The following is a 26,452-nucleotide window of genomic DNA, read 5'->3' on the forward strand; positions in this document are numbered from 1 at the left end:
AGTTAAGGATATTTAAGGGGATACTTTGAGGGTGTGTTTGTGAGTCTGAGTGTACTTGTGTGAGTGATTACTTTTTAGGGTTCGAGTAAGGGGTTGCTTGAAGGATAGTTTCAGTGTAGTGCTTGTGTCTTTGTTCTGTGTATGATTGTCTTGATGAGTGTTATTGCAGGGAAAATGTTTTTCTTAAGGAAATGTGCAGAGTTAGGGTTGGGGCAAGTTAGGGTTAGCAGACATCAGAAACGTGGTGGGATGGGGGTTGGAGCCTGGTTATTTTTTCTGCCCTATGGTTACAAGATCTTTTACTATTCTGAGCCCAGGAAGCTAATCAGATCTAAAAGTGCAGTCAGAAAGGAAATAGCTGGAGCAGGAGTTGCATCTGTGGTCTCTATTAGAAGAGATGTAACCTAGCTATTTGAATGAACAGCAAAAAATCAGACAGATGAAGAGCTTCCTTGGAGCTTGTAGGGTGCAGACCTTTGAGTTTGTTCCTGCTCTTTCATCTGTGCCTGTGATAGTCTAGAAATTCAACCAGTGCATGTGTAGCGATTGCTCAGTAATTCTTTTTATTAAGCAATAAGGGGAAAGCTTAACTGTAGTCAGACTTTTTTTATGTCTTGTAATATATGTTGTTCAAAGTGATTATTTTCTAAGTGCAAGTTTTATTTCTCTGCATAGGAGATCCATAGGAGGATTTTTCTTGCTGAATGTTGACGAGTTGCTGTCATCGATCTCTTATTGACCAAACTGTCCTGCTGTACATTGCCATTTGTGTTTATAATTATTTGTTTTTTCATAAGAGTGGAACAGTAACAGATAGATGTCCTTGTATACCACTGTTGCAGTATTCTTCACCTTAGGGATCTCCTGCCAATGATAGCCCAACATTTGTTCAGTATACAAAAGTCTTTAGATCTTGTATGTGCCATACGTCACATGTATGCTCCCTGCTCAAGACATTGGGAGTAAAGGTGAGATACAGGGGCAGTTACTCAGAACTTCTTTGCCACCAGTCTGAACACCATTATCGATGGTCAGTCTGAATGTTTGCTGTGATGATACCTAGCCATCAGATAAGTGCCACGTTTAGTTTTTTTTTTTTTCCTACTGTTGGTCTTGTTTTCATTTGGTTACCTAGAGTTCATGTCATCCAAGAAATGGAAGTGTCAGTGTGGGAGGGCAAATTCCCCATAAGGATTGTCACGATCAGTGCTTCTTTTGTTTGGGTGCTTCTTACGACCATACTTCCTGTAGTATTTGTAAGGCATTTGTGCCTAAGACTCATAGAAGACAGTTGTTTTCCCTAACCATCCATCTTGAGAACCAGCGGCTTAAACATTTGGCCCAGGATAGCATGGGGGGAATCTGTTAACTCTGACGTACTACAGTTAAGCAAGAAGGCTAAGAAATCTTGGCCAGATTCTTTGGCTGTCCAGCCTTCACTGGATGTCTCTCTAGAAGCTTGTGATAGCTCTGTAGGGCATCTGGTGTTGACTTCAGATTACTCTGCTATGACCCCATTGAAGGCCGGCATAGATCTTTCCTTTTGCATGTTCTGTGAGGCTTTGCAGACATCTGTTTCAAACATCAAGGGAGAACTATAGTTGGTTGTCTCAGAGGGCCCTAGAGAGATTCCACAGATTCTGGTCAGGGAAGAGATTCCAGGTACTCTTACTGAATGTCGTCAAATATTGGAACCTCTGATGTTAGGGCTGACATCCCTACCAAGAAAAAACAGAAAGCTAGACATTCTTCTGTACGTCCTAAAGACCATCTAAGGGAATAGCAGGAGTTTACTCAGGACCTGTTTAATGTCTTAATAGGCCTGAAGCCACCCCCTGGAGTTTCTGTGCCTATTCCACTTTGGACTTCAACTCCTTCTAAAAGACCTAAGGAGCCTGATTCCTCAGATGAGGATTCCAAATCTGATGAGGGGTCTTAGTCTTATTCTTCTCAGATGCCCTTTCCTTTGACTTATGGCTCTGGTGAAGAGGAATCCATTAGCCTTGAGTCTCCTTTGGAGGAGCTGTCTTTTGGGGACACAGTAGCCAGAATGATGGAATACTTTAAGTGGGGTTCTTCTCAAGTGTCAGCTGTTTCTGCCTGTCTGCCCCTGAATCCTCCTTTGGCGTTTCGTTTGATGTCAGTTTCTTAAGGGCGCCCTGCATCTTAGGCCTCCAAGGAAGCTTATTACTTCTCCTTGGACATTAATATTCTTTTGGAAAATTGACTTAGGCTCTTCTTGAGCTTGTAAGTTCAGCTTCTCTGCAACACTGTACCCAAAAGATTGTCTTATTGCTTGCTGTTACTTCTGTTTGGATGGTTTCTGAGCTTCAGGTCCTTATGGCCATTTCTTTTTTTTTTTTTTTTTTTTTTTTTTGCTTTTCACAGAGACAGGGTGTCTCTTTGTACTAATCCTCCCTTTATACCTATTGTTGTTAATGATTTGTCCTTAAATCAGGCAGTACAACTCCCTTCCTTTTTTCTTGGATTTGCACAGACAGCTCAGGTATGATTTGAATAAAACTAAGACCATTCATAAGTCTTGCCTAGCTTTTTGTTTCCTTTCATCCCAATACTCCTGGATTTCTAAGGCCATTTCCTTTTGTTATTCTTTTCATAGCAAGTGTCCGTCTACTTCAATGATAACTCATTCCATTAGGGCTGTTGCCTCTTCTGGTGCCTTCTGCAAGGGTGTGGATACCAGTTCCATCCCTGAAGCTGCCACTTGGTGCTCAGTGCATTATAAATTTGATATGGTTTCTAGGACCAGAGCAGGTTTTGCTAGAGTCATCCTGCGTGGGTTTGTTGAAGGCTTTTCCCAGACTTCCACCTCCCTTTTCTTGAGCTTTTCTACTCTCCCTAAGGTGAAGAATACTGGGACAGTGATGTAGAAGGGCATAATACAGTTGTGTAACATTTTACCACAACAGTAGATGTCAGTCTCATTACTGTTGCAGTATTCGGTTCCTCCCTCTGTCTCTCTTTTTCCTTTAGCTTTTGATTTGGTTACCCTCCCGGCTGAGGGTTCCCCCCCTTTGTCCATCTGCACTTTCTCCATTTGGATATGTATAATCTTCTTTTGTCCTATGGAGAATGGTCTGTACTGGGGCTTTTCAGTCCTGGGTAACTGCATCCATGTGTCACTTTTATGCCCTACATCCTGAGCAGGAAGCATACATGAAACGTATGCCACAGACATGATCGAAAGGCTTTGGTGTACTGGCTGAACATTAGGCTATTCTTGGCAGGAGATCCCCAAGGTATAGAATATTGCAACAGTGAAGAGAAGGACATATACTGTTATGGTAACATTTTACACAACTGTTTTTTCCTCATTTAGGTAATATGGGATAGATGCGGTTTATATCTTGGGCCAGGACAGAAGGCTGTAATGTTGGACAATATTACCAGCCTCCCTTGGAACTTAATGTGTATATGAATGTTAGAGTTTATGTGAAGTACATTTACTGTGGGTGGGTGAGCACTGGAAGGCACTGAAACCCAGGGAAAGTGATGACAAAGGGGTCTGGGGAGGTAGGCCAGTAGCCTGCTCAGCAGGGTTTTCATTATGAAACCCATTCTTGGATATAGATGGTTTATGCTCATACCCATGGCATCAGTGCTTATTTCCTGCCTGCTCTTGAGGCCAAGCTGCACTTACTAGACTGCATAGTGATTCATGTTTATTTGGCTTTCTTATACTGTAACCTGTTTAGTGTCATGGTGTGACTCAAGAGATCATATGCATAATGGCCACCAGATTTTAGAATTAGACATATTCTACTTGAGAGTCTTAAAGGGGCACCGCCTGTATCTCTGGCCCACAGAGTATCTGGAATGTATATCATCTCTTAGATGAGCATACCCAGAATACAGGAGAGAAGCAATATAGACTCCAGAATGACCCCATCACTGCCCTTAATGTGTGCATAATACTTGGAATCAGTCAGTGGATGTGCACAAAAGTGATCCATGCTCAGATGGCTGCTGTGTGCAGCTTTGTGTTCACATTACACATGTGAGGAAATGCAGCAGTTATAGTGACCAGGAGTATATGGACAGGAGGCAAACATTTTTTCTGAGGTCATTGGTTGCTAATGTTGCCTCCGTATGTATGTTCATGGATGCATATTGCATCTGCCATTCAGTTTGCCTACACAGGCTGTGCAGTCCACGAGAGTGGGTCCAGATGTGATGTTATTGGAAATAAGGCATCCCCACATCTGCCTACACAGACCATTGGTGAGGCAATATCAGTGTTACCTGCGAGCACAGAGCATTTCAGCCCTGGTTGTGAATATTGTCTACATCACGAGCAGTAGCCCACATGAGGGATTCTTGCTTATGGTGCAGCTGTGTAGTTCCATAGTTCTACTACTTTCCTGCCATGGAGCAGATCCAGCCCAAACACCACAACACAGCATAGTAGCCACCAACAACTGTAATGCTGAGACAGTCCAACTCTGCCAGTGGCAAAGACTGCCCATGTCTCCCCACAGCATCCCAGAAAACATGGCTACTGCATTCACCTTCCATGACCCTGCTTCATATTATAGCCTTGAAGTTGTCTGTCACTGTTTCTCTCCATGTGTGCAAGTGATGCTGACTGTACCCTACCCATCCCTTAGTTTCTGTGGGTGTGGTAATGTCTAAAGCACAGTGTGGCCAGTCTGTGCACTACCCTGTGTAGCTAGAGTGTAATACTGTATGCATCATTTTATTCTTTGTCATGGACCGTAGATGTGGACCAGGCTCCACCTTTTTTACCAGTGCTGCAGTGTATTGTGTTCATCTCTTTCTTGGCTCTGCTGCCGCATCTTCTTCTTCTGATTGTCCACACTGACTTTGCTGCTTTGATTAGTATTGTACATTCTGACAAGATGCTCTCCTGCTACTGCATTTGTTTATTCAATACCATGTTTAAGAACATGGCATGAACAACAACTCTGTTACTGCATGCGCCCAGACTATGTTGCAGTACCTTTCCAGTGGTGTCCAAGCATCTCTTCATTAATCTGTATGCCTGCTTCATTATGCATTGGGTTTCAGAGTAGGCTGTATTATAGGAAACAGACACATACCATGTTATGGAAGCATAACTGTATTCACTGACATGCATAAACTTCAAAATGTAATTCATCGACCTCAAGTGGCTAAAGCAGAAAAATATTTTATTTATTTATTTTATTTTACATTTGTTGACCGGGAAAGTCCGACTAGGTTCCATAGATCCTGTTTTCAGCGGAGGCCCGGGGAGAAATGCTCCAGAATATATATATACCAAATATTGATCTACAAGGGATCAAAAAAACATTAAACTGGTGTTTTTGCATGCAGCAAGCCATCCTGTATCTCCAATTTGGGAGTCTGTATCTCCACAACCCACTGCAACTTAGATATATATATATATATATATATATATATATATATATAAACTCCTAGATCACAGTACAGTGGGGAAAAGGCAAATCCCCTGATCCCCACTTTACAGCAATCACAGCACAAGAACGATGGTATGGTTCGACAAGCTGATTTTCAATCAGCTGTTCCAGCTTTCTCATTCATTGACAAAAGGCAACATCTTTGGAAAGATATTCACCCCATAATGTGTGGACTACTCCCAGCTTACACACGTCACCACCCAGGCCATGCATACAGTTCACATTACATGTGTATGCTCACCACCGAGGCAGTGCATACAGTTCACATTACATGTGTATGCTCACCACCCAGGCAGTGCATACAGTTCACATTACATGTGTATGCTCACCACCCAGGCAGTGCATACAGTTCACATTACATGTGTATGTACATACATGGCAGATGGACAGGTATATATGCACACAAGTATAAGTTGCATGGGTGTCATATATGTGAATTGTATGCACTGCTTAGGTGGTGCACAGACACACTTTAAAAAAATGCCATGAACGTTGTAGATCACCCAGCACAGGGAGTGTAAAGCCCTTCCTATTTTATATATATGTCTGGTCATCTGGACTAGGTGGGGCCATGACAGCAGCATAGGTGCACTGTGTCGTCTAGGACCTCGGGGGAAATGGGTTATGTCATAGAAGGCTTGAATTGGTCTTGAGTCTCTCCTCTGGTGTCCTAAGAAACCAGGTATTTTCCTCCACATGTTAACAGCATGGCATCAAGGAACTGGTTTAATAATTGTGAGGCTGATGCCTGTGATATCCTTAACATGTCCTGAATAGATCACTAGAAAATCCTTGTGGCTGATATTTGTTAATGCTGCATATACATTTATTCCCACAGGAATGGGCAGACCCTGAATTCCTCTCATTTCTTCTTGTGGGCAACAGTTCTGCTTGGTTCATTACAGTATCCATGTCCATTCAGAAACAGTATGCTATCTCTTGTCCTCTCAGGTGGTGGTAAGTCAGGCAGTGGCTGTATGCTCTCCACTGGTACATATGGCTGTGGTGTTTAATATATGCTGCTGCACTTCTAATCATGTACGTCTAGCAGGGCTGTTCATGTACACCACATCTTGGTGTGCAGAAAAGGGTAACTATGGCTGCAAAGTGCCACCTTATGTGTGTCTCTGCATCAGTCTGCCATTTTGAACTCCTTCATTTGCATATTCTATGTACCTAATTAGCATGAGGTTCCTTATTTACGTGGAGTAGTGTACTTATTTGCATGAGCTGCGTATTACACTATTTTTAGCATTACACAGTCATGTAGTCTGTTGTTGAATTGCCCACACGTTGGACATGGCCACTTGCACTTTGCTAATCCTTTATGAATCCCAGCCATTAACATAAAAAAGCAAACTTAAGAATTAAAAAAAAAAAGCTGTTTCATTAAGCTGAGCTGTTAACCACAAATGTATCGATCCTAAATGAGAAGAGCAGCATCAGGGCTGAACATGGGTGCAGCCAGTAAGGCTGAGGGTGGCAGATTGTTAGCCATAAGTGATCGTGCTTAAGGGCAGTGGAAAGACCGTTCTTTATAACTGGTATTATGTTAAAGAGATTAGACTGTAAATTGTATGGAAGATATATTAGCATAATCAGCATTAAACTCTTTTTCCCATTCTCTGCATGGGGTTGAGATGCCACGTCAAGTTTCACCATTTGTCTGTATTGAATACCACTCTGTCAGCAGTAATACCTGATGTCACAGGTCTTCTCTCACACAGGTTGTCTCTTTGCTGGGCACCCTCATGCCCTCTTACCTTCTTAGTGCTGTCCCAAATTGTCTTCACCAGATTGTCTTCTGCTTTCCTGCACATGCGCCTGAATGACTGTACTCTGTTGTCTTTAACCTCTGCAGTTGAGGTTACTTTAGCTTTTACTGTGATGTCCATTTTCTTTGTTTGTCCCATAGTCCCTACTACCCATCTCTGGCACTTCACTTCTTAATTGCTCTGCCTTAACTGTACGTATTTCTGTACCTGCAGTAGTACTGATCACAATACTGTTTTGTGCATTTTACTTTTTAGCTTCTTTGGCATTCTTCTGTTACACACAGCACTTGACACACACTGCCATTTTGGCTGCAGCCCCTCTGAGTCTTGCTTTTACATCTTTGATCATACTTCCCCTCTCCTCAACCACCCCTCTCAAATCCTTAAAGCTGTTAACCTGCTCCACTGTTTCCTTTATATCTGTGTTTTCGGCTTCTTCTGATTTTCTCCATTTGCTGCCATGACAACTGTCTTGCCTATACTCTGTTTCATCCGATATGCCTTCAGTTTTGCATGTCTTTCCCTTGTCATTTGCTCAAGTACTTGTTCAGAGTCTGTTTCTAATGCCACATCATCTGCATACAGCAGCTTTGTTGATCTGTTCCCTCCAACCTATTTGCTAATGTAGTCCATTACCAGTATGAACAGCAGTGGGCTCAGAGATGAACCCTGAAGCACCTCTATTCCCACTGGGAACCCCTTTGAGTCCCAACACTGTTGCTCATACTTAATTTACTGTGTCCTTGTACATAGCCTGCACTAATTCTACCAGTTTTTTGGGACTGAAATATCACAGGACTGCCCAAATCAGCTTTCTTGTGACCTTGTCATATGCTTTCTCCGAGTCTGTGAATGCCCATTTGGATGCATTCCTCATTTCAAAGCCTCTTTTCATGTGTCTATCTTACTAAAGACATTGGGTCAGCTGTGCTTTATCCTGAACTGCTCATCTCTCATCCTACTTTCTACTACTGACTATTCATTGATCAGTCCACCCCTCTCTAGTATTTTCATTTAATGTGACAGGATTTTGATACTGCTATATTGCCCACAGTTGTGAATGTCCCCTTTGTTCTTGTACACTGACACAAGAATGCTTATTCTCCAGTCATCTAGAATATACAGTTCTCTTCATATTGCTGTGACTACTCTGTGGAGCCATTTCTATTAACTCATGAGTCAGCAAGAGATCATGTCAGCCATGACCTCGTCTGTACCTGCTGACTTTTTTCCCTCAAGTGCAGCTCTCACTTATTCTAGGATGGGTCTTTCTCTTTCATTGTAGGCTGTGTTTGGGATAGTACAGCCTCTGTGCTTTTTTATTTTGTTTTTCTAGTCAGCAGCTGCTGGAAGTCCTCCTTCCATCTACCTTTTATATCCTGTGGATTGGTGAGCAGATTGTTGCTGGCATCCCTTAAGAAGGGTGCCTGATGGCTCTCTGTAGTTTTCAATCTTTGCCTTGCAAACTGATAGTTTCTTTGTGCCATCTGTTAAGTCCTTTTGGGGAATATGATGAAATGCTTCTGATGCCTTGTTCTTTGCTGTTGTGGCTCTCTCTTAGCCTGTTTGTTAACCAACCAGTATTTCTTCTTAACCTGACCTGACTTTTCTGTCTTTCATTTTTTCCTGCACTTCTGTTTTGATGATAACTTCCTGAAGTTCTATGTTCCATCACTAGCTTTCCCTGTGTACCTTATTTCCATACCCTGCTTGGCCAGATGTCTCTTTTATAGTCCTTACACATGTTGCATTGAGGCATTGTCAATCCTCAACTCCACTTCTTCCTGAAGTTCTAAAGCCTGATTTCTCCCTTTGCTTCCTATGCTTTCACTTTCATCAACTTCCAGGTCTTCAGTGTAGTCTCTTTTGACCTTAGAGCCTTCTCTGACCACTTCTTTCAGCTAATTGTGGTCATCAGCGGTTTATGCTGTGGGCTGGCTGTTTCACAGTGGCAATGACTTGGCAATCACTGATTCTGTCCCAATGCCCTATCCTTACCAGGACGAAGTTCCCCCAAGTTACATGCTGGCCACTCTTGCATCTGATCTTGTGACTATCTCTCTTACTGAACCCTGAGTTGATCACCATCAAGCCGTTTGCCAGGCAAAAGTCTAGAATGACAACCCCTTGTTTTTGTTGCCTCACCAATGTGGACCCAGACAGGCCTCGTATCCTGTTCTGTCTCATTGTGAGCATTAAGGTTCCCTTCATCAATGCCATCTCACGTTGTCCTGCTTTATCTCTTAGGTCTTGCAACTGTTGCCTGAATGTACTCTTTTTCTTGCTATCACAGCTCTGCTATGAGGCATAGGCTAAGATTATGAATACTGCCCTATCCCTTATACTGGAGTCTGATTGCCATGAGTCTTTCACTAGTTCTGATGACTTCCTTCACTGTCTTCTGATGTGTTTCCTTCACCACAATTCCCACACCATTTCTAGTCTGTCCTCCCTCTGAATAGCAGACTCTAGATCCCAAGCCAAATGGCTGTTCCATCTTCTGGATACAGAGGATGTCCATCCTCCTCCTTGCTATCATGTCATCCACTTACCAAGCTGTGCCCTGTCTGTGAACCTATACTGAGTGTGGCAATTCTTGGGTCATGTGTGCAGGTTGGTTGGTTTTATGTCCAGAGGTCACTCAACAGAGCTATTCCAAGTTAACACAAGCTGTCTAGAGGATACTGCACAGCACAGTTGATGCATAAAGCAGTTGGGCTATAGAATGCTCCCCTGTTAGGCAACATGTAGAGTCCGTGCTGCTGCCCTTGAGTGCATATATTTTTTGGGGCAAGTTTGAGGGGTGGATGTACCCAGTATGTTTGTGGGATGTAATAGGGACCTCTTGGAGATGTAGGAAGAACATGCAAACTCTGTGCAGGCATTCCACATAAAACATTGGCTAGAGGTCACAATCCAACCTTATACCTTGTACATGGGATGCAGAGAACTTAACCATTATGCTAATTGAAAGATAAATTACATCTGTAGATAAAGTATGTCCGTATGTAATGTACCTGTCAGGGGTAGAAAATAAAAGATGCAATGAAAGAATTAGCAAAATACTTAAATTTACATAAAATTGTGGATTTGTGGGGTGGAATAAATGATGTATGTAGGAGTTCAGACTGAAAATCTGGACTGGTTGACTGGAACTAGTAACAAATCTGATAAGAGATGTAAAACTGTTGGTGTATAACAGCAACAATAAAAGGGGAAATGATTAATGCATAACATTAGACAATTGTATATACTTTTGCCGAAGTGATATTAAAAATTTTGAAGACAAAAATAATTTGCAAAAAGACTGGTATATTTTTAACCATGCAGGTAAATTAAGTCTTGGTAATAAACACGGTTAAAGGAATATTTGCACAACAGGAAACATTAAGTAAATAGATTTAAAGACTGTAAAAGCAAAAAAAAGATGCATACTGATGTTCATATGTAAATGCTAGAAGTTTTAAAAAGGAGAGAATTTTTAGTGAATGGTTTCTGAAAGATGGTGGTTTTATACAGTAGGACTGTAACTGCAATTAGGTATATATAGATTAGCAAGAAAAATATAATGGGTTTAAATAAGAGCTGTAGAGAACACTGAGTGAGAGAGTTGGAGTCTGTTAAGAATGTCTTAAAGGTGTTATTGGAAGGAAAATATTTTTTAATTGATTTGTTGAGCAGCTAAGCCTCCTTGGGCACAAGTGTCCCTTTTCAGCGGCAGCTTGGGAGCCCTGTCTAGTTATGTAACTTGTTAGAGCCACTCAGTAGGCAAACTGAAGTGGTAGGAATCGAATCATGTACCACCGACTGCAGGAAATAGCTCATTAACCTCTCCGAGAATTTTTGGATCTTCCCCTGGTCCTAGCCTGATGGTTGCATTACTTACATCCAGTCACCCCATTTATTCTTGTGACCTGGAAGCTGGATACTCCTGGAATGTGTGAGAACCCTGCAGTCCATTTGTTACTAACTGGGATATCCGATAATCCCACCCGGAGGCAAGCTTGCTGGTCCAGAGGTACAGTCTAACCTCTCCCCATTTGGAGCACCCTCTACCCCTGGGTGTCTATGCCAAGTCTTACATTGTTGCAGTCTTCTGAAACATACCTCCGCATTCTGGATTTCCCTTGGTTTACTGGTGCTAAGCATCTTGTTTGTGCAGTCTTGACTAACTCGATATCTACCGGATAATGTAGTTCTTCCACTAGGTGTTACCCTTTGTGGAGAGTCAAGCTACCTCCCTTCCCCAAGGATGCTTGAGTCAGCAACAGCTGCTTTCCTCTCCCCCTCCACATCCAGCTCCAGCAGGCACCCAAACTGCTATTCGAACCTGGGTCACCTGTGCCATAGTCAGGGCTTTATCTCTGACCTGGATCTAGCCAAAACCTCAGAGGCTTATACTTGTGCATAAACTGCTAAGAAAAAGAGGAGGACATGTATAGAAGCTGTAGCTAGTGATAAATGCATAGTTGATTAGCAGACCTCTACAAACCATTGAGCATATCATATGGAGACGTTACCTTATTTTCCTTTGCACATCTGCAGTCTAAGTAAGTTATTTTTTGGTCTCTGTCTCTCCACATCAGTCAAGTAGATTCACCTTAAATGTTCATCTCCCCTCCTCTATTTTCTGTAAGATGATGTTTGGGTGGGGCAGAGAGAGCAAACACTTAAGTCTCCAAATATATTACAACAGGTAATGAGCAAAGATTTATGTCTTCATATATAAGCAGGGCTATTCTAAGGATGAAACTAAAGGTAATGTTTGGCAATGGCAGGCTTTGCGAACTAGCTAATTCTTTCCCTGATGTGTGTATTTGTACTTAGTACTGGATCCTCCTTAATGTTTCTACAGAGGTATGTTGTAGTTCTATTGATAGATTTCTGAGAAAGACTTCTTTATAAGGTATTTTCCATGTATTTTGGTTAATAAATTGACAACTGTTTTTTGTTGAAAACACACATCTGCAAAAATGTGAATAAAAAGCTAAAAAAAATGGCAGCCCATGATGATATTGGGCCAAGCCCCCATAGACTGTATGCAGAGGGTTTTGCCCCTTGTAATCCCATAATAAACATTAGCTCCACTGAGGTCATACCAGTGCAGGGAAATAGGAAAATACATGTGTCTTCTTCAGCTAAGTGGTTGTCAGCCTCACAACCGATCATCATTTTCTCCACCCTCCACATGCTACTTTTCGTTTTTTGGAAACCTCTGGAACAATTACAGCAAATGGCTTTCACTGTAGGAAGTACCCACATGACACCTGTGCTGTCCAAAGGTAGATGGTTCAAGAGTTCCAGAAATGTAGGTGTGCTGATTTGGTAATTTTTGACTGAATCAGTTCTTTCAGTCATTACCCTTTTGTAAGCGTGTGGTTTAATGATCTGCTTGTCTGGTATCTTATCAGTGCTGTTAGTTGCTTAGGTATGTGGTCCAGTGAAAAAATAGGACCCTCCAAAAAGAGGGTAGTTACATTCTTTGCTTATGGTAACTGTTGGCATACTCCATTTTGTTTTGCCATGGCATTCTATTTTGCGTAACTTTTCAGTGTTTGTGTACTGTTGTCTGATGTGCAGTTTTTCAGTTTAGTACCACGATTCTGCCATGAATGATTTTATGAAATGGATTCTTTCTCAGATTCCAAGATGGGGTATTCAAAACAGCGTCCGATGATTTTAATTAATGAAAATAAACTGCTGTGTATCTGTTGATATTAACTGTAGCTGTAGGCAGACTGCATTACAATTTTTGTTTGTAATTTTAATGTCTGCGATGCCTGTTTCATACAAGTTTCACTCAAGTGGAGAAAGATCGTCTCAAATTTGTATGTGTTGCTGTAGCAGAGTATGGAGGCATTTCAAACATAGTGCCCATTTTAGTTAAGTAAGCTTCACATATGCCTAAATTACCAAACATGCAGATAGCAAGATTTATTTATGAGGTGAACTGGTACAGATTTGATTCACTTGTTCCTCTGTTGTTATAGGTTGATATTTTGAACGCTGTTGACTGGAATGCTTGGATGCACACACCTGGCATGCCTCCAGTACAGACAAAGTAAGTATAACCTTTATTGTCCAAGGCAGTGAGGATCTGTGTCCAAGCTGTGGCTAATTACACAAGTTTAACTCTGCATTTAATAGAGCGTTCCTTAGAAAACAAGTATTTGCCAAAGACTGAGTTATGTTTTGCACTTTTACACAGTGTTTTGTAGTATTGCTTGCATGAATAATTAAAGAAAGCAAGGCTATCAAGTTTGACACTTGCGAGATGGTATGAATGAATATGCAGATATATCTGTCTGTTGAAGGATGGCAAAATTATGAGATCATACTGTTCACGTGGAAAGCATGCTCAGATGTATGTTGGTTTTTTACAGCTTTTCAGTGTGTATGTGTAGACACACATATACATTGATGTGTGTATTATATATTTGTATTTAATAACTGCACTTTACAAACTCAAGTAGTGATTGTTTGCATTTTTGCGAAGATAAATTTTTACATTGAATGTATTTATTATTTATTTATTTGTTTATTTGAATTTGTTTGCAGAGGTTAGATCACTGACCAATTCTGACCAATTTCAGTCTTATCCTTGGGTCAGAAACTGACCAGACATGCAAGACAGTAACGAGTAAATGACAGTAAAACAGTACAGTGGTAGAGCACTGCTTTATATGTATAGTAAAGCCAGTGTATTAATTTACAATATGTAAAAAAAAGTTTCAAAACATTTGAGAAATTGGAGTAGAAAAAATAAAGAGATGTGAAAAGGAGCAAAGGATCGTAATGGTTGAGTTTGAGTTGGGAAGTTAAAGAACATTTAAGTGATGTGACCTGAGGAGTAGCAGGTACATTCTGCTTTAATTAAATTTGATTTTAGTAGGGAACAGAACGAGTAAGAAGGTAAGTCTTTAATTTCAAATGGGAACGACTCCCACAGTTTGGATCCAAGAATTGAGAATTCTTGGTCAGAGATGTGTAGCTTGGAGTGTAGGATTTGTGTTTTACGACCTGAGTGTTTCAAGTTTCGTAGCTGGTATGTGGGGGGTGTGCCTTGTTTATTTTGAGGTTGAAGGAGGGAGTGTATGTTCATGTAGGAGTTTGAACAGTTGTGATCCTAGGACCAGGTCTGCTCTAACGTTAGCTTTTTTTTTTTTTTTGGTAGTGTTATACAGTAGTGCTCTTTTTCTGGGGCATGTGCAATCTATATATTTTCTAATGTTTGAATAGTTGTGTAGTTTTTAATAGAGGCTGCTAAATTAAGTTGAGGGAGTAAAATTCCTTCCCCTGTTATAGATCTTGTGGATTGTGAGAGAAAATGATATTTTTGTTCCCAGAAAAGTAGGGGGTTAATTTCTTTATGTGTATTATCAAGATGGGTGTGGAAGTTGAGTGAGGGACCTAACTAGAGTCCAAGATACTTGAAAGAGAAGACTTGCTCTAATGTATGGTTGTTATGATCTAAGATTTAGTTTTCTTGGATCTGCTGAGTTTTTGTTTAGTACCTGAAAGCATAGATTTAGTTTTCAGTGTATTTAGTATGAGGTTTTTGGTAGTAATCCACTCACTGAGGCGAATGAAGTCAGATTGTAGATCTTGATGTAAGGTGGTTAGGGAGTGGTTGCAGCGGTAGAGGACCATGTCATTTGAGTATAGTGGAGGAAGGTAAGGAAGATCAATTAGATGTTTATTGCATGCAGAGGACAGGGGGGGTCATGAATATATTCCTGCGATACAGCTTTGAATAGTAGGGAGGAGAGAGAGGGGTACAGGATTTATAGTTCCCTGAGAAATGGTTAGTCAGATAACTTTGGAACCAAGGGTTGGCATCGGCACTAATGCCTAGTTTTGAAAGGTGGATTGTAAGAGAGGAGTGATTGACACTTAGATGCCAACAACAAATGCAAAGTAGCAAGTTACACTAACACTACCTGGAAGGCTTCTCAAAAGTGCACATGTCAGCAATCAGCAAACAGTACAATATTAGGAAACTTTAAAATGAGTTAAAGTGCAAAATCAGCAAATAAAGCAGTAATACTCTAGTACAGTTAACTGACATGCAAAACAGTAAAATCTCTTTGTCCACCAAGGATGGAGCAGGATTAATTTAGGACCGAGTGTGGTGAGGACACCAAGCAGACAGGAGCTTTGGGGAAAATGGGCTAGAGACAATTTGTAGTAGGGGGGGGGGGTTAACTCGAGCAATACTGGTTTGCTGGGTGGTTACTCTGTATTGTGGATCTGTAGAAAACAGTGGGTGAGAAAAGTACTTAAATAACTTACACAACTGACAGTAGCAATGAAAGATGAGAGGAATGGTCTTTGGAACTCGTATTACCTTAAGGGGAGGAAGCCAGAGACGATGACTAACCACAAAAGGCAAAGGATGGGAGGGTTGAAGAAAAATTCGAGCTACTGTAAGAAGTTGAGAAATTGGACACTAAAGCATGTACTCTACAGTATATCAGTTCTGCAAGCTGTTAGCCAAAGCAAAAACAAAAATTCAATTTTTTCCTTCCCTTTTTGATGGAAATCTGGTTTCCCACAGTTCACATCTCTCCATGCTTTTTTAGAGTCTTGAATAAATGTCCTTGAGTGGGCGAAGCTCTGTATTGGTTATAGCAGACTGGCTAGAGAGGGATCCATTCAAATAAAGCCATTAGTGGAGATGTGTGACTTCAGACGCTGTTACAAGTTACAGATCTCTTAGTTCTGTGACTCTGATCAACAGGTCAGTGACCCCAGGTAGGTTAGAATTTGAAAAAACTTTAGTTGTTACATTGGGGATAGGGACAACTATAATTGGTGTACAATCCATAGGGAGCAGCAGAGAGAGCAATACATAATGTATCTGGAGGCTGGGACAGAAGGGGAAAACAGAAATACAACAAACAGAAAGGTACTTAATGCAACTTTAAGCAGGCAAATGATAAGCAGAATACAAGACTCTTGCAGCAAAACAGAATGTAAAACATCCATAGAAGCACAGAAGCACAAATCCTGCAAGTAAAATACTGCCAGTATTGCAATCCCACTGCAGTCTAAGGCACCAGAGTAGCCAGACATTTTAGGCTTAGATCTGGCAGTAGTTCAGAATTCTCCCACAACCGTAAGTGAAACTACAAGACTTAAGGCCCCAGACTATGTTCAAAGTACAACAGCTAGCTTTTTCAAGTAACTCTACTTATGGATACAGAAGTGCAGCACAGTGAGGGTTGCCAAGTGAAGTGAGGACAAACAAAAAAAACAAAAAAAAAAAAAACAAAGAGATGATATGAATGAATATGCAGAAATTCCTGTCTGTTGAAGGGTGGCAAAATTATGAGATCATACTGTTCATGTGGAAAGCATGCTTTAATGTATGATGGTTTGCTACAGCTTTTCACTTTAATGTGGAACATCAGGTAGTTCTGCATTAAACAGAAGTAGCTCTGTTTTGTGATTTTTGATTGGCCTGCATGCTGGTATACGAGCCAATCAAAAAATTGCACAGCAGAGCGTCTTCTGTTCAGTGCGGAACATCAGGCAGTTCCGCATTAAACAGAAGTGGCTTCGCTTTGCAATTTTTTTTTGATTGGCCCATATGCCGGTACATGAGCCAATCAAAAAAAAAAACAAAGCGAAGGCAGTTTCACCAGGATTTTAACTGGCAGTGTGCGGGACTCTGGATCGGGCTGCTGATCCCGGGACAGTCCCACTCAAATAGGGACGCCTGGCAACCCTGAGTACAGTATATAAATGATACTCAGATCTCGCAGTAATTCACAATTCTTCCAAAACTGCAAATGAAGCTGCAAGGTCCCAGAACAAACTTAAAAAAAAAAGGGCAGACAGATAACTCTTTAGGCTAAAACCCAGAAAACGAAGAGGAGTACAAAGACTAGTATCCCCACATAGGTCACAGTAAGTGCAACTGAAAATATTTAAGCATGATTGAAATAAAAACTTTTTTTCTTTGCTCTTTGATGAAAAGCTTTCTTCTCACAGTTCAGGACTTTCTGTGCTTCTCAGACTATTGCATAAAAGACCTAATGGTGGCCTGAACAAAAAATAATTTCTTAGAAAAGAAACTGACTTTTTTTTTTCTTTTAAGAAAGAAATAATTTGTGTCCTAAACTTATTGTTCAAAGCTGACAAAACAGTAGTCACAAATAAACAGAAAATGTTTGTGAGGGACTTAAACAATATCTGGGTTGCTTGCCTTCCTCTGTACCCCTTCTAAAAGAGAAGAATATAGTCTCTTTCTGTATACCCCCTGTTTTAGATTGGGATAAAAATGAAAGAGCAGATAGAGGACATCAGCTGCATAGATCTACTTGTTGTTGTCAGATGTACGTATGTAGCGTGACTATTTTCCTCACTCTCATAAGATGGCCACCTATGTATACATCTAATTTCAGTTGTGGAGAAAATGAAATAATAATGCTTACAGTTATGCACTCTGACTTGTTGCTCTTAGATAGTACACTGGCCCGACACAAGCTGTAGTGACCTTCTGTGCTGTGCACACATCTGAGGTGTCTGAAATGTGATTTTTGAGGAGAAAATAAAGAAATAATTACCAGACTGCCCTCAGCCAATACACAAGCTGTTGTGAACTTCTGTGCATTCCTTTGATATTTGACTTTGAGGAAAATTAAAGAAATAATGGCTACAGTATCCCCAGCACCCAAACAAACTATAGCAACCTTCTGTGGCCATGGCATATGCACCTATTTTGTCATTTGTATAGCTAGGGGTGATGCTCCTCTAGTAGCTCTGAGAGTGTAGATGTTCTGTGATGCATTTTATGCCTTCTTTGTGCCAGCCAATATTATTTTTGACATGTACACATACTGGCATTGCCCATGTAAAGGCAGGTTTGTCACAAGATGGGCACATGTGCACACGCACTCACTGCACGATTATCTACAGGCAAATTGGAAGGACAGAGATGGGATATGCAGACTTTAGACTCAGAAGGAGCCCCAGCCAAGAATTCAACCAGGGAGACGAGCTATGAGATGATGACACTACTTGCTACGCCACTGTACCAATGATGTGTTCCATTCCCACACATCCTGCCCAGACCACCAAAAGTAGCCACTTAGTTTGCATTACTGATGATGGAAAGTGAAATAAATTATGGCCAGCTGGTTCCTGTTCAATACCTGCTACAGGCATGCGTATACATACAGACACACTCCATTGCAATTACGTTTTTTGTACTAGTTTCAACAAACACAACACATTGCCATGACAAATCAGTGGTTGCTTCACAGTAAACAAATAGCAGGGGTTAAATCATAGCCTTCTTGATCTCTCCGAAATGATCAATTAAAAATGTCATATTCTCACTGCCCTTTCAAACAGCAGTAGAGATCCTTCTGAAATGTAGCTGCTGAGTACTGCAGCGTGCAGTTCATGCTCCTGCCCTCTCTCTCTACTTTTTGCTGCGAATTAAAGCACATGCTGCTACTTGTAAAAAGTATACTTCCCCGCGTACAGAGGCAGGAGCAGAGAAGCCACAGTCATTCCATCAGAGAAGAAATCGTAGCCATGCTAACAGTTGCCACATCACATTTGGGTCTCTACCTCTCAACTCTCTCTGATTTTACCCTTCCCTTGATAAAATGTTTGATTTTCTGTTAAAGTACTTACGATTACAGTCAGGAAATAATCCAAACCTTAGCAATGGTTTACTTTTTATTGTTCAGAAAAAGTTTTTGGTTCAAACTGTTTTTTCTATTAACTTAAATGAACTAGAATAATATTATAACATTGTCTTTATGTTGGAACTTTGAACTACTAAACAAAGTAGTTAAGAACTATGGTAGTCTCTCTTAAACTGGTCAAATGCAAAGCTCTCAAGTGTCTGATTTTGCCTCATATTTTCCTCTGTCCCTTGCACAAATTTTGAGTGTCTGGTAAATCACTGAGGAACACAGTCTTATCTCTCTGCTATCACTAATTTTGCAGAACATTCCTAACTATATTTTTGTCCTCCATTGTGAAATTTTGATTTTCTGGTAAACTGCTAGGGATTACACTTACTGGAGTGCCACTCATACTTCTCAACTGTATAGATTTTTCCAGAATGTCCAGATTTTTGCTTCTTATTTTTCATATATTTCTGATAAAATTTTATGTTTTTCTGGCAAATCATTTATCACTACATAATGGCAGACATTCAGACTTCATATCCTTCATAAATAGTAATGCAAAACCTGTTATTTAAAACCTGTTCCTATTTCTAGGCCCTTGTCCCTCTATTATTCTTTTTCCAGATTGTTTTGCGCAAAGAGGTTGAGAGGTATGATGTCAGTAGTCGGTGTTTTATTTTTCTTGTCATTCAGAAAATATACTGATAATACATGTTGCTTTTTTAAACTTTTTAACAGAATTGGAATAATACTTAAAGACTGTACTTGATTTGGGGCATTTGTCCTACTACTGTTCTTAGCTTTGTCCAGAATTCTTAAGCAAAAAAATTGAGATGTATGCAATTAATCAATGCCATACAATAGAGTTACATATGACCTATGCAAAACATGCTAAATAAATTAAAATTATTCCTGTTATCCAGGAAAGTTTTAGGCAGTGTAACTTTTGACATACAGAAAATTGTATAGATCTTTTAAAAGAAAACACGACACAAATCAAGAGCCCCTAGCCACCATGTTTTCTTTAAACTCCATGCGTTTCTCAGCATTGTTTCTTCTTTTCTGAGCAGATGAGCCTCTCAACCAGTCATCAACAAGGAGAGGTGGGTTCATAGCGTGTAGCAGTGTTTGCTTATTTTCAGCATTCTGTGTAAGTGGAGTAAATGCACTGATATCATAAATGAGCGCTTCTGAGGATGTAAAAACACAGAAACACCTAAGTGGTGCTTGAGAAGATTCAAGAACCAGAGCATTTGCCTCCAATACTGGAGAACCATAGAAGGTCTCCATTTCTGGGTAGTCCAGGGGAGAACAAACTGAGAGGTGGCAACCTTAGTTAAAAGGGATTAAAATGTAATCAACCCTTTTGCTAGACAATATAGGTAAAATGTGACTTGATCTCATAATTTTGTTTAATGTTTCTTTGTGTTCTGAATGAGCCTCTGAAAGGGGGGGGGGTTAAGTTTTCTTAACATGTGGGATTTCCTATTTGCTTGGTTATATAGATAGCTGACCTAAGAGTGTTTTGAAATAAGCATATTTAATGACCAAAGACTGTGAATTTTTCTTGGAGAGTGAAAATTATTTTAGTAGATGGAAGTAAGTGTTGCATAATTCACTTCTTTAATACTGGAGTTCCACAGGGATGTGTTCTCAGTCCACTGTTAATCACCATCGTGATCCACGACTGCTGTGCAAAGCACGAGTCCAACCATATCATCAGGTTTGCTGGTGATACCACAGTCATGGGATTCATCACAAAGGAGGATGAAAGTGCATACAGAGAGGAGGTGGTATCGCTGATCAGTTGGTGTAAGGGGAAAAACCTTGATCTGAATGTAAGCAGGACCAAAGAGATTATCATTGACTTCAGGAAAAAGAAAAACCACTCAGCGCTTATGATCAATGGTGAGAATGTAGTGAGGGTTCAGTGTACGAAATTCCTAGGAGTACACACATCAGAGGATCTCTTGTGGTCGAGAAACACCAGCTAGCTGGTCAAAAAAGCACACCAACACCTTCATTTTTGAGAAGGTTGAAGAAAGCTAAGCTCCTGCCTCATATCCTTTCCACTTTCTGTAGAGGTGCTATTAAGAGTATCCTCACCATCACTTCACAGTGTGGCCAGTGTGGCTTGGAAGTTGTACAGCCTATGGAAAACAAGGCACTGCAGAGAGTGGTGAGGGTCGCAGAGAGGGTAATGGGTATCACTCTTCCATCAATGCAACAACTTTACTTTGCAAGAAGCATCAGAAGGGCCACCAAAATAGTACAAGACCCCACGCATCCAGCACATGGACTGTTAGCATCTGGCATCGGGTAGAAGATATCGCAACATCCACTGTAGGACTACCAGTTTCAACAACAGTTTCTCTCTAACAGTGGTCAGACCTCTGAACTCGGGCATAAATCCCGGAGAACTGGACATTAAGTCAGTTCTTTCTTTTTTGTTCACATTCACAAATACCTATAGTCTGTTGTGTAATATATACCACACAAATTCCAAGTAAGTGCAATATTTATTTATATTAGCTCCATCAAGTGCAATATTAGACAGACAGCTTAGGCAGTGTGCAATCTGTAATGTGTCATTTATTTAAATGGGGCAGTTGTTATAACTTAGGGCAGGGTACACTTATTCTGTATTCAAGTGCTGGAATTTTTTCTGCTCTTTTGTATGGATACTGGGAGGTAGTATTTGTATATGTTAGTTGTGTTCATTCTTTTACTTGTATGTGTTGTTTTACTTTCTGTTTGTAATCTAAAGAAGGACCTGGTACACAAAATTTCATTTAAGCTACACATGTGTGGTCCTAAATGACAAAGTTTACTCTGAAGTCTTTGAAATGAATGTTTTTTTCTGCTGTGGGATAAAGACTTTCCCATAATTTACTTGGAATTTCATTTGGTCAGAATGAAATTGATTCCACAGAGAGACAGTTGTGTTACATTTGTCTTTTGTGTTGTTTTCAGATATGACACCACGCTGGCAGATGCCTGTATTTCTTTGTGCCAGAGATGGAGCAAAGTAAGTTGCACTTCATTGATCCACTGAGAGCTTGGTTAATTTTACTTCAGTCTTTACAAGAAGTTGAGGAGATTGAGTCTGTAAAGTGTATTATTGAAGTCTTAACAGTGAAGTCAAGTCAGGGTTTATTTGCAGTATTAAGAGTTTTCTTTATAGGCCTCATTGATTTCATTACTTTGCTGCTATGCTCTGTTGTGCAAGTGAGCTCCAAACCTCTGCTAGTTCCAAGTTGCATTGGTTTTGTGCATTTTGGAAGTTGTTGTATATCTCAAAAATGTACACAACTGAACTAGCTGGCATACCTTTTGTGTGGAATCTGCTTCTTCTTCCTGTGCTCTAGTGAGTTTTCTGTTTGTATGCCAGTTTTCTTCCCACATTCAAAAGGCATCCTGTTGATGAATTTGACATCTTTCAAATTGTGCATATGGATATGTGTGCATGTGCGCTCATGCATCTATATACTTAGCTGTGTGCTTTCTTGTGTTCTGCAGTGGAATTGTTTCTCCTATGGGATTAGCTGTCTGCCATGTACTTAAGTGCTGGAAATGTTTCCAGCAGACCCACAACCTTAAATAGGGTAAAGTGGGTACTTGAAAATGAACGAATGAATGAATTAGTATTTCTGATGCAGCACCATTCGATTTTGCATTGTCAGAGATGCATCTTGCAGCACAGGGTCTCTAATAACATAGTGGGTGCTGTCTGGTTTGGTGGCATCTGATGACTCCATTTTATTTTTTGTGGTGTTCATGTCGAGTTACCAGTGACAGTGATGGTAAAGAGTGGGATGACATCTTTTAGGTTTCATTCTCAATTCATTTTTTTAATTCTGTATATTCCTGCCACCCTGCTGTAGTGATTGCTTTCTTACATTTGTAGTTGGTGATTTTTGACGCCATTCAGAACTCCCTGTAAGTGCAAGAACTGTAAGTGAGTCTCACAACTATGTAGAATAAAGTGCAATTTAGAAAACAAACTCACTATAACGTTAAAGCATTTCATAGGCTACTTATACAGAGTAACTCTTGAGATCACTGTATTTCAGAGGAAGGGGGATACTTTGAGGGACTGCAGTCTTCAATTGGTATATACCCCTTTTTATCACAGTTAGTCAACATTGTAGTCTTTACACTTTTAACAGGACCCAGTGAGAAGTTATCCCATCAGTGATCCTGTGTGGTAAAGGAGGTAGTAGACAACTGGCTTTACCTGCCTTGGACCCAAAACTGCCTTAAATCCTTGTTAGCATTTCAACAGAGATAACTGTGGTTTCTAATGGAGGTACCTGCATCAGTCAGTTTTCTGGAAAATGTAGCCGGGAAAATGTAATTGCAGTGAAAGTAACAGTTTTCTGAAGTTTCCCCTACCACTCTTTTTTTTTTCCAAGACCTGTATTTACAGATAAGCTTCTCTGCTAATGTTTCTGTGGAATAGGCCTAAAGTAGTCAGAAATGAAACAAACTCTACCTGTAGACTGAAGTTTTGCCCTGTAATAAAAGCCTGCTCTTGAATCGTGCAGTGTAATCCAGCATCAAGATTTTTTTTTTTGCTATCCGTGGAAAATGTAACAATCATTTCACTGTGCAGTATCTCAAACTAAATTTAACTAAAGCAAGAGATGAAAGTGGTTTTGCTCTATGCTCTGTGTTTGAATAACAATGCAGCTAGCGTGGAAGAACTTATTCTGTGAGCCTGTTGCTGGTTTGATAAAGAAATCTCTGTATGCGAAAATCTCTTGCCAGCAAGTCACAGGTAATTTCTGAAGTGCTTTATTTTGTTGTTAAAATGAACTGTAACACATCCATTTGAGTGATGCAGATCACCACCTCTGTCCTTAGTCAAACATGAGACGTTATCCTGGCCATAAGCCAGACACTTTCCAGCCGTATTCTGATGGGTGGCTTTATCCAAATGTCGACTGGGAGATACGCTGCTATAATAATACGTACAGTGTCTCTACTACTCATTGAGTACACACAGCATGAGGAGCCAATTTGACAAGCACAACTCAACAAAGTTGAACTCCCTTATCAGTTTTCCAATGGACGTCACTTTCAGTACAGTTTCTGAGTGTTGTCTAATGGCAACTTTGTATGAAATTTCTCCCTTCTTTGTGTTTGTCAAACATACATTCAAGATTAAACAAATTTAAATGGGTGCAGGTGGATTTTACCACTCTTTCAAAAAAAAAAAAAAAAAAAAAAAAAAACTAACTTTCATTTTTTTGTCAGGTTGATTTCCTGACCAGTTATACTCGGTGAGTTGGTTCCATAATGAGTTGTACCTCGACAAATTACAAAGGAATCCATAAATAGTCTGAATACCTTCGATTTTTGTTAATCATATCAAAATGGAATAGCTTGTTAAAGTGACATATAAAGGGATGTAACACTCTAGAAGCAACCTTTAGGACATTCTACTGTGAAATTGTATTGTGTAATTGTTATTTTTTTCAGACTTTAAGAAAATAAATGATATGTACATACTACTTTTATTTATTTTCTAATGTGTGGTATGACTTTATTACTAAATGCACTCCAGTACAAAGTAAGTGTAAGACGTGAAATAAAAAAATAGCAAACTGGTCTGTTTTGAATGTCCTGTGTCTCCCTTATTTCTACTCATCTTACTAACCTCACTGCCTCAGCACCACAGTCGATCACACACAGTCATCATCCAAATGATTGCATTTAAAGATGTTTCTGCAGGGAGCTGTGCTCCTTTATTCTTACCTGATATGAGAGATCTGTCCCTATACCCCTTATATTTAAATATGCTATCTCTGAAGTCACATCTACCCTGAGACGAGAGAAACACAATTACTCCCTTCCTTTGTATTGGTGTGACCTCGGGAGTAGTATGTTTAAAGATCAGGACTGTTGGGTCAGAGTGCCCACAATGAGGGCTGTAAAAAAGGCAGAGCTCTCAGCACGAAAACAAGGTGTAAAAGATTATTTAGTGTTATATGTGCCGCAGCACTGGGAACATGAGTGTCATATTCTGGGCAAAGTAGAGTAAAGTAAGAGTCAGCCAAACCAGTGAAGTGGAGGTACGTTATGACAAAATGATAGAATAGAAAAACAAACATGTAACGTATAAAAGTGTCATGCAACTGATAATCTACAGTGCAAAACCTAGGGCTACTTAGCCTAAACAGAACAGTAAAGAATCTGATAGTGATAGTGAGAATGACCGTACTTTTGACTTTTGTCCTCCCAGTTCAAGTCATTTTATGACTTTGAGAATGAAGACTCAGAAATGGGAATGGAGTATTTAGCTAAAGTGGTTTTGCCATTCAAAGTGATAAGTGATGTACTTGAAATTATTCTATTTCATTTTTAGCTTGCATTCCAAAAGAGTATAGAAGAAATTTCTGTAAGCAATAAGGAGGATATAAAAGCCTAGTAATTAAAAAGAAAGATGTTATTGACCTGTCAGAAACCAGATGCACAGGCTGCATTCAGCCAGATAATGTGGCAGATGAATTGGAAAAAAAATAAATGTGAGGAGTAGAACCACTTGAATTGCTACTTAACCATTTCAAAGTGGTAACACCACTGAAATGTGGGAAATATTTCCAAGAGTGGTACTAAATGATATTCAGATATCACAGTACAGAAGCTTAATAGGCAGGTCATGTAGACTTCTAGTGCTTCAGTGCTGTGCACTCCTTAGTCAGGTTTATATATAATGGCAGGAACTCAGGTACGTGTACAGGCATCCTCTCTGTGAACATAGCTAAAGCCTTTGATTTAGGCTCACACCTGTTTCTGCTATGTGAACTTAACCAGCTTTGACTTAGACTATCATGCCATGAACTGAGTTCTGAGTTACCTGTCTAGCCCTGCCTACAGGGTGGAGACAAACTACTGAGTGCACCTTCCCCCTTTGCAGAAGTTTAGCAGGGTTTTGCCTCTTTGCGCACTTTATTCATTGTATTATTCTGCATTATCCTTTCCTTCTAGCCTATTTACACGTGGTTGAACTTGCACATCTAAAAACTGACCAGCCCCATCCCACACCTTCTTGATCATTACTTGGGACATCCCTGCCTCCTTGCCATCGTTCAGTGGTTCTTCTCAGAAGAACCAAGCATTAACTAAAACACTGCTGTTTGGTACCACTGCATGTCTAGTAAAGGTTTCACTAAACTGGAAGGTGAGCTATCTATCAGTACTGTTTGAGGCTGCTCAGCAGTTGCAGTCTCTTGGCCCACAGATAGACCCTCCCCTATACCGTCTTTTAATGTTCATATGTGACAAAATTCAGTAAAATGTCTTATCTTTCCTCCATGCTACATGAACTCTCATCTTTTCACAGAACAACACATAGTTGCCTTGGAAAGAGCGGTCATTATATAGTTCATGAATTTACTTTCTCCACTCTGCCATTGTTGCCCAAACCAAGATAATTTACACAATCTTGAACAACACAATCAGACTTATTGTTGGGATTGCTCGATCACTGTGTGTGTGTGGGTGTGTGTGTGTGATATCTCAACCTCTTAGAACAAGAAAGCTGGACAAAGCCATAAATAATGGGGCACAAAGGCCCAAA

The 26,452-nt window shown here is 40.2% G+C and overlaps 1 protein-coding gene across 1 annotated transcript in view; it reads left to right on the forward strand.

The window, feature by feature from the left end:
- LOC122814921 (leukotriene A-4 hydrolase-like) overlaps positions 1-26,452 on the forward strand; it is a 403,509-nt gene that overhangs the window by 273,692 nt on the left and 103,365 nt on the right. Inside the window, exons 14-15 of the mRNA XM_044087185.1 lie at positions 13,207-13,277; positions 21,841-21,895. Coding sequence (XP_043943120.1) covers positions 13,207-13,277; positions 21,841-21,895 — 126 coding nt within the window. The remainder of the gene's footprint in view (positions 1-13,206; positions 13,278-21,840; positions 21,896-26,452) is intronic.

This window comes from Protopterus annectens, chromosome 11.part0 (assembly GCF_019279795.1).
Source record: "Protopterus annectens isolate FY-2018-M chromosome 11.part0, PAN1.0, whole genome shotgun sequence".
Lineage (NCBI taxonomy): Eukaryota > Metazoa > Chordata > Ceratodontiformes > Protopteridae > Protopterus > Protopterus annectens.